Source organism: Pieris rapae, chromosome 15 (genome assembly GCF_905147795.1).
Source record: "Pieris rapae chromosome 15, ilPieRapa1.1, whole genome shotgun sequence".
In the NCBI taxonomy this organism is placed as follows: Eukaryota; Metazoa; Arthropoda; class Insecta; order Lepidoptera; family Pieridae; genus Pieris; species Pieris rapae.
The window spans coordinates 2511682-2527161 of NC_059523.1; the positions used below are offsets into that span (position 1 = coordinate 2511682).

The 15480-nt window shown below is 31.2% G+C and overlaps 1 protein-coding gene across 1 annotated transcript; it reads left to right on the forward strand.

Moving 5' to 3' along the window:
* Positions 1-40: 40 nt before the first annotated feature.
* On the forward strand, positions 41-15442 carry LOC111000461 (codanin-1). Its single transcript, XM_022269906.2, has 17 exons — positions 41-194; positions 264-352; positions 635-892; positions 1144-1292; positions 1439-2399; positions 3004-3154; positions 3747-3844; positions 4901-5007; positions 5344-5534; positions 6147-6623; positions 7091-7276; positions 7981-8209; positions 8773-8915; positions 9683-9836; positions 11102-11362; positions 11552-11769; positions 12431-15442. The coding sequence occupies exons 1-17, from the start codon at positions 111-113 to the stop codon at positions 12566-12568; spliced, it is 3894 nt and encodes a 1297-aa protein (XP_022125598.2). The 5' UTR covers positions 41-110; the 3' UTR covers positions 12569-15442.
* The last annotated feature ends 38 nt before the right edge of the window (positions 15443-15480 follow it).

A 15480-nucleotide genomic window follows, 5' to 3' on the forward strand; every position in this document is an offset into this window, starting at 1 on the left:
AGTTGATAGTTCGTAGTAAGTAGTTGTCAAATTGTTATAATGGCTATCGTTTCAGCGCGCGTTCTCAATAATCGATCGCAAACTATTTTCTATTTCATGAAGAAATAAAAATGACTGAAGTTATTGAAAGTGTGTTAACTGGGAAATTAAACTGTGATCTATTAATTCAGTGGTTGAACAACGAGTCCATAGAGGTCTAACCTAATTTTTTTCCGTATTTGGCTTGTGTTTACAATTTTTTTCAACAAGTTTTTGTATTTCAGGGTGCGCCGGACGACTGTATACTATTTTGTTGTAATAGAAACGAATTTGTTGCATATTTTCTATCGTTTTTAAGGAATCAGACAGATGGGTAAGTCATAAAGATATAAGTTCTTCCTACTTTAAGTTTCCCTGATGACAAATTCTCTAAAATACAACAAACATGGTATTGAAATTTTAAAAAGAATTGGTCTTGAAATGTCCTAAATGTGTTTGATGTATCACTACTTATTAATGGTCTGAATAAATTAACCTGTCTTATATTGACAAACAGAATAATAGTTTTATTGTTTTATCTGCCAGTCATATAAAACAAAAATATATATGCAATTAACACTTATTTGAATTTAAGCCTAAATGTCTCCATTTTTAGAATTCTTCAAGCAAACAACAGTATACAATTATTAAATCAAACACCAGAAAAACTAAGCAAGCGTAAACATCACCGATCAATCAGTGATCCTGGCAATGAAAATGAGAAAACTGAGAAAAGTGAAAGGAAAATACAGGAGTCTCCAAATAGAGAAAGAAAAAAAACTGGGCGAAGGGTTAAAACAAAATTATTTAGTGAGGACAAATCAAACCAGTCTATATCTTCAGATGAATCTAGATTGAGTGTGGGAATTGAAAGGTACATAAAATTGATTCAAACACACTCAAAAATATCTTTATTCGTATATAAACATGTAAACTTATGATTGTCAAAAAAAAACAAATTAAATTAATTGTAAATTTATATTTTGATTGCATCTTCATTGACTACAAAATTATAATGATTTGTTTGAACAATGCAATAATTTCTTCCATCATCCATCTCAATAAATAAGAGAAAATAAATATATATATTTTTTTAAATATAAAATTGATATGTATTTTTTATAGAATAACAATAAGTACGCCAATGAAAAATGGAATGCAACCAGATTTTATAGCAAGTCCTGTGACTCCAACTTCAAAGAGCTTTAGTGAACGTTGTGATACACCACGAATGAGTAGACATTCTAGATCACAAGATAAAAGTATTAGTTTAGGTAAGCAGTTTTTAAATAAAAACTAGTCAAGAAAGCCGTAATTTGTATAGAGCTGTCATAAAACCTTTTTATGATCTAGCTAGGTAGATTGTTAAGCTTGGAATTATTTGTATCTAGAAAATTAAAAGTGTGTTTAATTCTTCCAGGTGATTATTTAGTTACAGCCCAACCTAGAAGCGCCAAAAAGAAGCGAGCAAGCAAAAATGCATCAAACGAAGACTTGGAACCTAAAGTAGATCTAGATTTAAGTAATTCAGACATGTTTCCTGAGATAGGGGCTAGAAAAGCCAACTCCCTTCGATCAGAAAAACGTAGAATCAAACCTACAGTAATAGACAAAAGTGTGTCTTTAAATAGTTTTACTGATGCATTTCAACAACCATCTTTAGGGCTCGAAGAAAATATTGCATTTAAACCGAAACCCCAATCAAAGGACACTTCGAAAAATTTTGACGCAGAAAGAAACATTCTACGACAGGAGAGGCATAAATTAATGGAGAAATTCAATATACTTAACACCAATGTGGCACCAAAGGTAACGCCACAAATAAAAATTTTACAAAAGGAAGAGAAATCTCACAAATTTATAGACGCTGATATAAACAAAGTATGTTTTAGGGAGAAAATAGAGGATTTAGTTCAAATATATGACGTTTTATTGAAGAATAATTTGATTTTAAGTGTAAATACTGAGATATATTACTTAATAACTATTTTACTATCGAAACAAGAGGAAGACGACTTTAGAAAGGTAGATACAAACATTCAGAATATACTTCGAACTATTCACAATAGTACTTGCTTTTCTGTTAAGTCTTTGTGGAATTTGCGATTCGTATTGGAAATTATTTTGGACAAAAACGCGCTAAAAACACTGGGAGAGAACAAGAAGATTAGGAGTTTTTTTCCAGATCTGGCGAAATTTTTACTTAACGCATATGGGTTGAAGCGCGAAATGGAATCTCAGAGGAAGACGATACTAGATAATAGAATATCAAATGGTATTGTGTGTTTCAATCTAGATACGGATAATGCAGATAATTTTCCGTCGCTATTGAGCTTTCAGAACTTTAAGAAGCAGAGGGATATGTTCTATGAGATTTTAAGGTGAGTTTTTATACCTTTGACCCTGATTTATTATAATACACAATGCTCACCAATTAAGGCCATTTTAGCTTTGAATTAAATAATTTTTACTTTCTTACCAAAACAAAAATTTCCAAAGCATTAGTTATTGATTCTTTTATTGAAATGTGCAAAAGCGATATTACCTATAAAATTAAATAAATGCATACAATGCTTAATGCAACAACATAGTAATATGAATAGAGTTGGATAGCTCATAGCTTCGTAATCCAATATATAATTTGTTTAAACTGATATCATGAGAAATACACTACTAAAGCCTGCTTATTATATACGTCATCTAACTAAAGCTTCATGGTACCTAATTTGAAACGATAAAACAAACACCGTAACCATGGTAACAGACGCGGTTGTTTTTATTGTATCAGATACATTTTATCCGTATTTATACATATTATCTGTATTCTATTTTTAGTTTACACGTATACGTATACGTTTTATAATACGTATAAACAAACGATAAAATAAAATGAACATTCTTAGCCGAAACTTGATCTAGATAAAGGTGACTTAACTTTATAACAAAATCACATCTGTATTGTTTACTTTGTAATTTTTATTCTAGATGGTACCAAGACACACAAAATAGTTCTAGATCAACTCTACGTGCGCGTATTAAGTCGTTATTATCGTGTGGGCCGAGTGCAGCGAATCACGCGCATTTAGCCAAACTATTCGTACATATGTTGGCTGATTGCTTACCACCCAATGAACAGGTAATAAACAAAGCAAGTACTGCTTTTCCGGTATTATCAAATATATCTTCGAATAATCAAACTTCGAAGAGAATTTTGTTGAACGATGCCCTTCACAATCACCCTTATTTTAATTTAATTTTAAAGCAAAAATTTGGCCATTAAAAAGAGTGATTGATAGTTTTTTATTAGTTCTTTAAATCAGCTTTACCTTAATTTGAGAACTGGTAGTGAATGTAAATTTGGATCTTCCTTTAAATATTGTTAATAAGTTTATGTAGTTAACATTATGAGTGAATAAATTTGTATTTAATGTAATAAAAACTATACCTTTCAACTCGTCTCATCTGTCTCTTTTCATCACAGTGTAATCACAATTTGTTAGAAAAAGACAAAGAAGCACTTTAGTCAAAAGAGTCCAATTAGACTCATTTGTTTTTATTTGAATAATTTAATTTAGCCTGTATATAATATGGTATATTACTTTTAAACAAAAATACTTTTTTAACGAATTGAATAATAATAAACTATTAAAACATAATTTAATAATATTATTAGAAGACAATACTATGGTATATTACTTCGTGAGATTTCCACATATTTTCTTTTCCAGGAGTCAAAGTTAAGCAAGCTTCAACGTAGGCTGACTTGTCCAAATGCGCCCGAATCGCACAGACTACCACATTTTACCGAAAAAGAAATGTTCTATAAGTAAGTATTTTCCTGTATTAATGTCAGATTTTATTATATTCTTGTCTTACCTATAAACCGTTTTGTGAACGAGTAATTATTTTGAGTCGTCTAAATTAATCAACGACGTGCACCACTACTTTGTGGAACCAGCTGCCCACTGAAGTATTTCCGAACCAATTCGACAGGGTCCTTCAAGAAAAGAGCGTACTAATTTTTAAAAGGCCGGCATCGCACTCGCGAGCCCTCTGGAATTGAGAGTGTCCATGTGCGGCGGTATCACTTAACATCATATAAGCCTCCTGCCCGTTTGCCCCCTGTTCTATAAAAAAATATATCTGAAATACAGATGAGGATACTTTTCAGTGATGATGTTTGAAAAATATAGTGATACTTACGAATAAACTTAGTATTTCCGTTACAATAGATTTAAAACGTGGACTACGTAACGCACTTGTTGCTTTGGTTAGCGTTCTTTTTGGGTGTTTTAAAAAAAATACGTTTATTTTGGAACATAGGATCATCATGGTATCACTTATTCCACGTCATTAAATTCGAGCCTGTTGGCATCCCTACTCATCGGCAAAGAAGACAGAGGGTGTTGGCCGAGAGAAAAAACCCGGCGTAAAAAACTCTCGGTACTCTTTTTAAAAAAAGCAAATCATCAAACAATTCTACAATATTTAAAACAAATATAGCAAATTAATTAGAAGTAGCCTGCCCAGCACTAGTCCCAGGCCCTTTTATCAATTAGATAGTCGCTAACTTTATAGTCAGCCTTTTTACTAAGCTTCTTTAATACATTTCTTAAATTTAATAAAAGGCAGAGATAAAAGAACCTCTGGGATTTTATTTTAAAAATAAAAAAAATACGTTTATTTTGAAACATAGGATCATCATTGAATCACTTATTCCACGTCATTCAATTCGAGCCTGTTGGCATCCCTACTCATCGGCAAAGAAGACAGAGAGTGTTGGCCGAGAGAAAAAGCCGGCGTAAACAACTCTCCGTACTCTTTTTAACTTTAATACACTAATGGGCATATGGTTCATAAATAAAATTTAATGTAATTTCAGGGACTTCATTATGTATGCAGAAAACGAGTGTTTCCGAGTGCATTTAAAAGATGCGCTTGCGTATGAAATAATTTCGTTGGATTCTAAATATATTAGAAATGATACATGTAAGTTACTTGCTTTTTTACTGTTAACAATCTCTTACACGCTTTAGAAGTTATACTCCTTTGGCTAACAATATAAAGATCTTTTCAAAAAAAATATTCAACGTTTGTAGAAAAAACTAAAATGTTGACTGCAGCTAACTTCAGGGTGTCGGTTTTTTGTGCCGGTGTGCGCGCGCATCGTAAAAATTTACTCATCATTTTTGAATGCGCCAAAAGAAGTATAACTTCAAAAAAAATATTTTAGCCTGTATTATTAGTTATAATTTAGTGATTTTTATAGTAACTTAGCGAGTTCCGTGAAAACTCTACAGAACTTATTCTAAATACTTTTTTCAGCCAACGGAGCCGATAACACCCGTGAGTTCCTGATATTGTCTAAAAAGCTAGGTCTCCTAGCCAAGTTTCTAGGATACCTAACCTCGTTACCATACGCCCTAGATATGACGGGGAAAACCGTACCAACGATCGAAACCTATACAACGCCAAAAGAGAAGGTCTTGGAAAACAATTTAGCTTTGAGGAATTATGTAAGTACTGAATGTCGTGTAAACATTTTGATTGAAAATCAGGGAAATTGGGGCATTTTTGCACATACCTGTACATAGTAGTGATCAATAATTATCTTAAGATGTTCAATATCTGTGAAGTTAGCTTGTTTCACAATTACTCATTAGTGCTGTCATGTTATATAGTCGAAGTTCTCCATTATCCTTATTATGAGTTTTAATAGTTTCAGTATTAAAAGTCTGTGCGGTTGCATATTTGTCGTTGCAGTGCTAAATTATGTTACTTGTTATGTTGAATATATAAGTAGTTTATCAGGCATTGTTGGCATATGTTTAATCTCCCCTTTACTAAAAAGGGACTGTTTTCTTTAAACTTTGGGTTGGTGGGCTTGGCGTCTCCGCTATCAGATCGCAACTGTGCTTGAGCAACATCCCTGTGTTGGATAGGGATTCAATATTCCGTGATTATTACGTCACATTTCGACAATAATCTTGATATGAAAAAAAATATGAATTAATGAAAGAACAGATATGTATAGAAGTTATTTAAGTTCGCATAAACTCCGTACCGGCGGCACAGACTACCTAAATTACTTATAATTTTTGTTTTATTAAAATTGGCTTTTTTTTCAGAGTCAACCAAATATAGACCTAATAGGAATATTAACGTCTACCCTCGAAAATAACAAACTTTGCATAACACTTCCATGGTTGATACATTACCTCTCAATGCTCGACTACACGACACTCCGAACTATATACTACAAGAACCTTCTCAAAACAATCTTTTGCATATACGAAAACACCAAAAACCTGAAAAAATTAACAAAAATCTTTCTCAAATCAATGCTCGGCTGGTTGTTCGATCTACCCCATTTTCCCCGTGAACTATTCGCGGAAAGTACAAGCGAATTCAAAACGATTACAATCGATGACGAATTGATCGATGAATCTGTGTTGTTCGAGTTGTGTCCGTTTTTGAAGGACATAAATGTCCTGCTGACCAACAAAGTGACTGAAAAGGATATGGGGACGTTCAGGCACATTACACCCATCAGTTTAAGCGTGAGTCTCGAAGATCGGATGAGGAATAAGGAACGAGAATTGCAGGTGAGAGAGATTTATTAATATTGATTCCCTAAATAATTTATTTATTTTTTAAAAAACTTCATACAGAGCACAGATAAGTTACAGTTATTTTAAATAAATAATTTTCTTTCTTCTAAATGCTTGTTTGTGTGTGACTGATGCCTGTAAGGTAAGAAGTACCTGTGTGATAATAAAAATAGACAATAAATAAATAAATAGATATTACAGTGCCCTAGTGCCAAGAGCAGCTACAAGATAATTGATATAAGTTGGTGAAAACTTCAAAATTAAGTTTAAATTTATTGATTTTCTATGTCTTCTTCGATGCAAGTCTCAAGTATTTCTTACTAATCCAATTTTCTATTGAATTGAGTTTCCTTTATATTAATATCAGAATGGAAGAATACTTAAACATTTCTACTGTTTTATTTGTAAAATAATTACACAAAAATATGGACACTTTTTCTACAGTAAAAAATCAATTTCAGGCCCGTTTAGAAGAGGAATTCCTAAAATCGCAGCCATCTTCAACCAGACGAGTTCTAGAATTGGTCATAGAGAGAGTGACTTCTAGTGCTGTGAAAGAATTAACCGCTAGCTGTTTGAACGACGCGAGAAAGCGATGTACAGAGATGGCGTTTAAACTCGTCAATAGCTCTAAGGACAAGGATAAGGTAAAAAAATAACTATAAAATTAACGAGGCAGTTAAAGGCTAAATAGCCAAAACTATCAGGGTAGAAAAAAATAACTAGGTATCAAAATTTAACTAGGCAGTTAAAGTTAACCATAAACTAGGAAATAGATTATTTTTAATTTAATGACTGTTAATGTCTTATGTCGCATTTTCTTTATGGAATTAAATAAAATTCGGATTAGTAGGAGAAAGTATAAAAGTGCTCATAATATTAAATATATATTGTTATTTTACATTTAGCAAATTTTACAGTCATTAATTACACGTGTTATACTGTTAATATATTTCCAATTATTGACTCGACAATTAGCTTAATCAAGATATCATTAAACTTTAATTATCCAACTATCACTTCGTACTCGGTCGGTTCAGACCACGATATTTATAAAAAAATATAATTAAAAGATTTTTATAATTACTTAGAAATCAACCACACAAAAGATTGAATTATTTTCCTATTATCTGCGTAATCATTTACTACCACAAAATAAATGAAATAAAATATATTCCATTTTCTTCTCATTTCATTTCATTCTAAATATACCAGTGGCGCTACAATTTTTTAGGTCTGGACCTCAGATTTCTGTATCTTTTTCGTGATCCATTCTCTTAATAGACAACTAGATCTCAATTTTCCTGTGCCTGTGTTTATCCACTAATCGCACCGAGTATTTAATTTTTAGACAACGTTGCTCCAAGGCCTCAACCAACTATACACGGAGCAATTAGAGCATTTACGTATAACATCCTTAGAACAAGCACGTACGCATATGCGTACTCGTGTATCGTCCGCTTTATCCGCCTTACTACCGTCCGCTGTCGCTCAGCTACACGCTCCGCTCGTCGCCTTCGCCTGTAAAGCGTGTAACGCTAAGTTGGTTAAGTGGACGAATGAACATTGGAATAGTACTGGTAAGAATTTTAACAAGCTTCAACCATTTAGTTCTGGGCCTCAGATATCTGTTTCAGCTTTCTAATCATTTATTTCTTTGGATCAGCCGTCATCGACATACTTTATCTTTCACTACGAGCGAGTGTTATGTATGCATGTCGCAGCCAACTGGCTTGATTAGTCGTTCAATCAAGAGACTAGCCTCTTTACTAAACAGCGCTCCTCCTCGATAATCTCCAATATTCTTAATGGGCTGCCAAGACACACATGCGCTTACGTTTTTTAATAAAAAGAAATGAGTTTTGATAGGTTTATTGGTTTATTGTGGAGATTCAAAGTCCTCCAGTATAGGATACCGCGATCAGATTATTCCGACCGTAATTTACAGACAGATCTAAAAACTAAATCAGTTGCTGGCAACTTCATTTGGTTACCGAAGGTAGCCTAATAAACTATCAAATGTGTGGACGTATTGTATGAGGAATTTCAATCCTACCATAAATTAAATAGGCCCGGCTGCAAAACTCCAGAAATCCCGTCTTTTACGTACCTTTTTACTTGACAATTAATTCTTTACTTCCAGCGGTGTTATGTAAGAACATAAACGAAGAATTAAACACACTTATCATGTTGGGTGATAACTTCCAAAATCATCTAAATGATAAACCAATTACTATGGAGTTTACGACGTTTGATAGTCCTGCGTTTGCAATTATATCCTTAAAGGTAAGATGTGAGGTAGATTTTGAACCCTTTGCAGATATTTGTGGGATAGTGACTGAGAAGAACAAGAAACAGATGTGGTATAATTTCCACAAGAGTTTCCATTTTGTTTTAAACAAATTTTTACTATAAGCTAAGACGCTCCTGAAATACAAGTACATCCTGAACCTCTGATACATTTTTAAACACTAATTCAAAAATTTGTAGTTGTTAATTGTTATTATAAATATTCAAGGACTTTAGTTCAGTGTGGACCAATCAGAGCGCTACTTTGCGTAACGAAATTTGATTGGCTGAAAATACGAATGGTATCCTTGTTCCGATTTTGAAACTTCAAATCGATATTCAACTGATATTACAATTTTTTGTAGGGAATTAGGAAAAATATTTATTTCCAAAACATTTTAAAATCTTAATATCCAGCTAGGACACACTGCTAGTATATTATAATTGCCATCTTACTCCTTTGTTTTGCAATTGTGTAGATCGTAATATTTTAATTGAAATATTACTTATATGCGTTCTAGTAAAGAATTCATCTTAGCCATATCTAATTATGGAGAGATCATTCGATACAATTTAAATGTTATCTTGTTTCAACAATCCATTATTATATTATTTAGGGTTTTAAACAAGAACAGTACCAATAAGGCTAACATCAAATATATACTGATCATTAATAATTTAAATTTATACAGCCCTTAAATTATATCATTGGGTAGAAGAGAATGTCTTTCTACAACCTTCCAACTCGCTAAATTGCTTTTCAGGAACAAATATGCCTCCTGTTAGACTACGAAGATGGTGACGATATTTATCCAATATTAGATCTATGCGCACGTTGTACTCTTAAGAACCCGTATTGCAGACCGCCAGCGCAGAAAGCAATACTACAGTTGAGTGTTGATTATTGTATTGTCTATGGTAAGTTTTTGGTTTATTTTAACTCACCCAAAAGTATAGATTACATTGTTCAATACAAATTCAACATTATTTATCGTAATTAGAGAAATATATAACACAAGTTTTCTTTCGTGTTTAGGAGATTAAACATAGGTTTTTTTCAATTTTATTTTAAAGTTTATTATTTTTATTAAGTTTTATTAGAAAAAAGGGGAAAGTAATTTAAGTATAGATGAGTTAAGTTCGGTGGCGGTAATTGTAGATCTGTACAGATATAAAAATTAAATACTTATTAAAGCTGGTTAACAATGAATTTAATCTAAAAAAATATGACTAGCGACGATTACAAAAAGTAACTTGGCTTATCTAAGGGTTTATAAATATTAGTGTTCAATACAATTGTAATCGATCTTTTTGGTCATTATTGTAAACGAGTTTGTTATAATACAATTTATGAGTGTGGTAAAAACTAAAGGGCTCAAATTGGCTTCAAATGTGAGATGGTTTACGATTAGGTACTTACTTAAATATATATATGTAACTTAACTAATGTTAGGTATGTTATGTTCATAAAGTACTTTCAATCAACCCCAAATATAGTCAAAATATATTACTATAAACACAAAAGCTTTATACCAAAAAACGTTCCTTTTTCAAAGTTCTTGTGTATAGTAAAGCAAAAATCATAACATACTATTCGGACATAGAGTGAATATTAAAAAAAACTGATAAAATACATACGAATATATTTTATTATTGCGGAATCATCCAGTAAATAATCATACTGATTACAAAAATTCCCATCATGTATTTGCTTTTATTAGATTTATAAGTTTAGAAGGGCCTGGTCGATCTTCGTACTATCTAAGTATAAAAAATCTCACTAAATATATTTAGCCAATATATTTAGCTTTTATATTAAAATGTTATATATTTTTCTTTATATGTATCTTAGCCAAATATGTAGTTATCTGTGTCATAATTTTATATTTATTTATTATGTGTTTGTTTGTTCAACGTTCTGTGCAAGTGTGCGGTGCAAGTGTGTACACTATAAAAATATATAGGTAGCCAATAGCGTAAATAAAAATTACATGTGTAACAAAAAAATAGCTGTGAACGTCCACCTTGTGTCACCAATATTTAGATATTGTTAAAATATAAAACAAAATATAAACCAAAAAAAATTAAATGTTGGTGTATTTGTACGTTATTATGTATATCATTTTTATAGCCCTTAAGACACTAATGACTACTCGAAATTTCTAATAAAAAAATACTTTTAGTTAGCAGAAAACCTGAGCAATTGAATGAAAAATTGCTGCTAAGCCTTCACAATATATGGAACAATTGTTGCCCGGATCGAAAACCTTCATCGCCCCTTGAACTCACCGTACCAGAAAGACGGGCAAGCATTTCCCCCACGTTTACAGATTTTAGGGAGGAAAGAGCCCCAACTCCCAATTCTGATGAAGAAGGTCCAATTGGAAAAGTCATTTATGATGAGAAGGAGAAAAATGGGAATATCGTTATAAATGATAGTAAAGGTAATAAGAAAAATTTACTATATATAATCTTTTTCATGGTTTGTCTGTCACCATTTATATGTCCATACTATATTTATATATTTCAGGCCTCTAGTTAAACGGCGCTGTTTATTTAACAGCCCGGCTGTGGATTGAACCGCTAATTAAGCTGCGACAAACAAAACTTTTTCATATTTTTTATGTTTCCAGTGGAAAGCCCAAATACGGAATCGGATCCGAACCTGGAATATTTTGATCGCATCCTTTGTCCACGTAACATTGTGTTGATGAGCGAATCAAACCGCAAAAGTTTTGATATATGGCAGGCATTAGCAGATGTTCTAGTTTTCATGTTAAAACAGGATTACTTAAGTGAGGACTCCTTAACTGAACAATGCTTGGCAGTGTATAGGCAGGACTGGCCGCAGGTAAATCGTATTTTAAGAATTTTTCATGCGGTTTACTTGTCATATTAATACATTTCCCAAAAAAATATTTAATGTGTAACAAAAGTATAGAAACGACTTTTGAAATAAAATATTTTTGGACCTTCAAGCCGGATATATTTTGGTCCTTCGAAATTTTGTTACATTGATATGTTGAAAGGTGAAAGTATTGAACAGATTCCATATAAATCGTTTTATCTAAAACAGAAATTTAATTTTGTATTCAATTAGAATGAACGATTTTGACAGATAACCCATCTGGCATGTCAAATGGTATCTGAGTTTTAACGTAAATATAGAACATTAATTTGCCCCTACTCTAACATAATATATATGTTTAGGTAAATATTTATATTTTAATATACTTCAATAAATATTTATACCAAAAATTTTGTTACGCTATTCCCACACTAGGGAGCTCCTGTGTTGAGGGTGACTAGATTACAATTATTTCTTGGTATATTCAAAATATAAAGTTATGTATAGAAATAATAATTAAGAAACAATATTCTTTTCATTAAATCTAATTATACGAAAAATCGCATAAGACTTATGTATGCGAAAAAAGTATTTGAGTATGTGAATGGATGTCTGCGTAAATACAGTTTACGTTAGCGCTTTTTAAACGTTTATTTTCTTTCAGAATATCCTTGAAAACTTATCCACATGCATGAAATCTGTGTCATCGAAATGGAGTCGATCGTCGACGGGAAAATTCACATTATTCCTCGATTTCCTGGCGGACTTTTGTGGGAATATGGACTTTGAGCCACTTGAATAAGAAAAATCGAGTAAGTCACAATGCCACATACTTTTCTTAGCCGGTAAGAGCATTGTCATAGACATTAGTATTGCCAGTATATAAAAATTAATGTTTTAATTAAACAATGTATACTAGTATCTAGAAAATACAGTTCTAGACTTAATTAAATGTAAATCATACACACAAATATGTTAAGGTATGATAGGTTTTGTTATCTGTACTAATAATATAATATCTTTTAAGATACCAAGCAATCAAAACCGTTCGATAGTTAAAACTTTGCGATTATAATTAATAATGTAAGGGATAAAAATAAATACAGATATATAATGATTTATTGTATGCACTAAGAAATTACAGATAATAAACACACACATTCAAAATGGCGACGGTAGAACCAATTTCAGCTGCCGGTCTAGACAAGTATGTGGCACTCCAATACTTATAAATATGCCTTAATATTAATGTCCATTTTTAAACCTGGTTTTATAGAGAATATTACATGTTAATTTTATATAACACATACGAATGTTTTGACATCAGTCGATGAATAGAATCGTAGTAATGAGTAGCAATTTACTAGTAATTTTTTAGAACTACTTTTGTAGTTAGCCTTTTTTAATAATGACAATAAATCATTCTTATAGAAAATGCTTTAAATCCAAGTCATTTCTGGATCCTAATCATTAAAAAAAACGAATAAATTTTGTTAAAAATGGTTGCCTGGAAGAGATCGCTCGATAGCGATAGTTGCTCTCCTTTTGATTTAACCATGTTCAATTTTTATATTGTAATGTAAAGAAGTATAAAGAAGAATATAATTATATTCTTATTATATACATATTATTATAATTTTTTATAATGTAATGTAAGAAGATAAGAATAAATAAATAAAATATTTATCTTTTTGTGAAGAGCGCAACTTGATTAAATTTACGTAACTCGACGTTTTGAGTTTTGAGGTTCATAAAGAAGTTTTATTTACACTTGAGTAACTCATAGACAATATTATACCACATATTTTTTGGAATTGCAATGTAAATATTATATTGAGTCTAAGGTCCCAAGTCTATATAACAATCTTTATGTTTACAACACTTTTATGGGTCTAGCTAACACAAATACTTTTTGATGGGCTAGACCCAAACGATTTGGCTTGGAAATGGCCGGTCATCAGTCACGGTCATGACAATCCCTATAAAATTTCATTAGGCGGTATTGGGTCACGTCTGCCCCAAAGTGTTTTTGTCTATGTCTACTCAGTAATGCATATGAAACTTAAGTTTTTGGCTTGGATTTAAAACAAATTTTTACATCAATGAAAAATGTTTTATTAATTAAGATCTAGCCTATAGGTTGCCACTTTTTTGAAGTTGGTCAAAGGAACACCAAATTAGATTAAAAATCATTACAATCAATATAAAAATTGCCGTAGAAAACGTAGTGCTTTTATGAACTAGTTTTCATGTAGCATTTTTGTAGAAAAAATCTGTCAGTTTGTCAAAGTTATCTTACGTAGTATACTCAAGACAAGAATAACATATGAATTGGAATACGGTCGTTAGTGTAAATTTAACTTAATATATATAAACATATAGTTTTCTAATCGGTCAAGACACAATATCGGTCAATACAATTCTTATAACATACTTAGCGTATTTTTGGAATATATGTTGTTATTAACACGATTATAATTTACTGTTTTGTTTAACAAAAAGTTTTACATTCATGTATTGTATTCGACGAAATATAAATTTTATTATTATATTTGTTTGTGATATGAAAATGACTTAAAGTGCCCTAGTCTTGTAAGAAATTGACTATAAATGATTTACATAAAATGCTTTAGATGTATATTATTTGTATTTAGTATTAGTTATGTAGCTTATAAAATATAATAAATTAATATAAGTATTGAATATTACAATACGAGAATGTCGAGATGTCAATGAGAGTCATATATTAACTAGATGGGGATACAAAAACAATAATGCATATTTCAACTGTGACGTTTCGAAAAAACGTACGTATAATCACGTATCATGTTGTATGTACGCGTGCAACAAAAAACGCTTTTAGTATCGTTTTACATTCTCCATTATTGATTTTATATATTATACTCAGTTGTGATAACGTACGCCTCCGAGCTGGACGAAAAAGCGTAAGATAAAACGAAAATGTAATTTGGTTTCTTAAGAGCATCCAATCACAGATTCGCAACACGCTCCGTCTATCTCTTAGATCAATCCCAATCGAGATCGGTATTTATCGGTTTGATATGCACTTGTTATTGTTGATAGTTTTAGTTCAATTTTAATAGAAATAAAAAAAAATATTTTTAATTCAATTACATAACAATTAAAAAAGTTCAGATAGGTTCGAATGGAAATTAAATAAAGAAATTTTTAATAGCAAAGCTTTAAAAAGCTTACCTAACCATGATAATAATGCTATCAAGTTCCAGTTTCCAATACTCAAATTTAGTGTCATTCACCCACAAAGTGAAGATGAAAGGTCAATGACCTTTGCGGTTGATTGACCTCTAGTTTCAGTCTTGGAAGCTAAATCAGAGGACGTATTTATTTTACTGAATTTTTGATTATTCAAGATTTTTGACAATCGAATTTTTGAGGTTGTATTATTTTAAAATAATACAACCTCGTGAAATATCTCGTACATATTTGAATTTAATTAAATATTTAAATTTTAGACAGTTTATTGAGTTTCCGTTACATACTGTATACTTTTTATAATTTGTTTTATTGTAAAACGTAGAATTAAGATAACTGGATTCGCCATTACCAGTTGTATATGTAGCTATTACGAAAAATGTGCTTATGTAAAACTGCCAATTATAAAATAAAAAATATTAATTCATATGTTGTTTTAATTGATTTAGTATGTTATAGATATACCTTCTTAAAATGAAC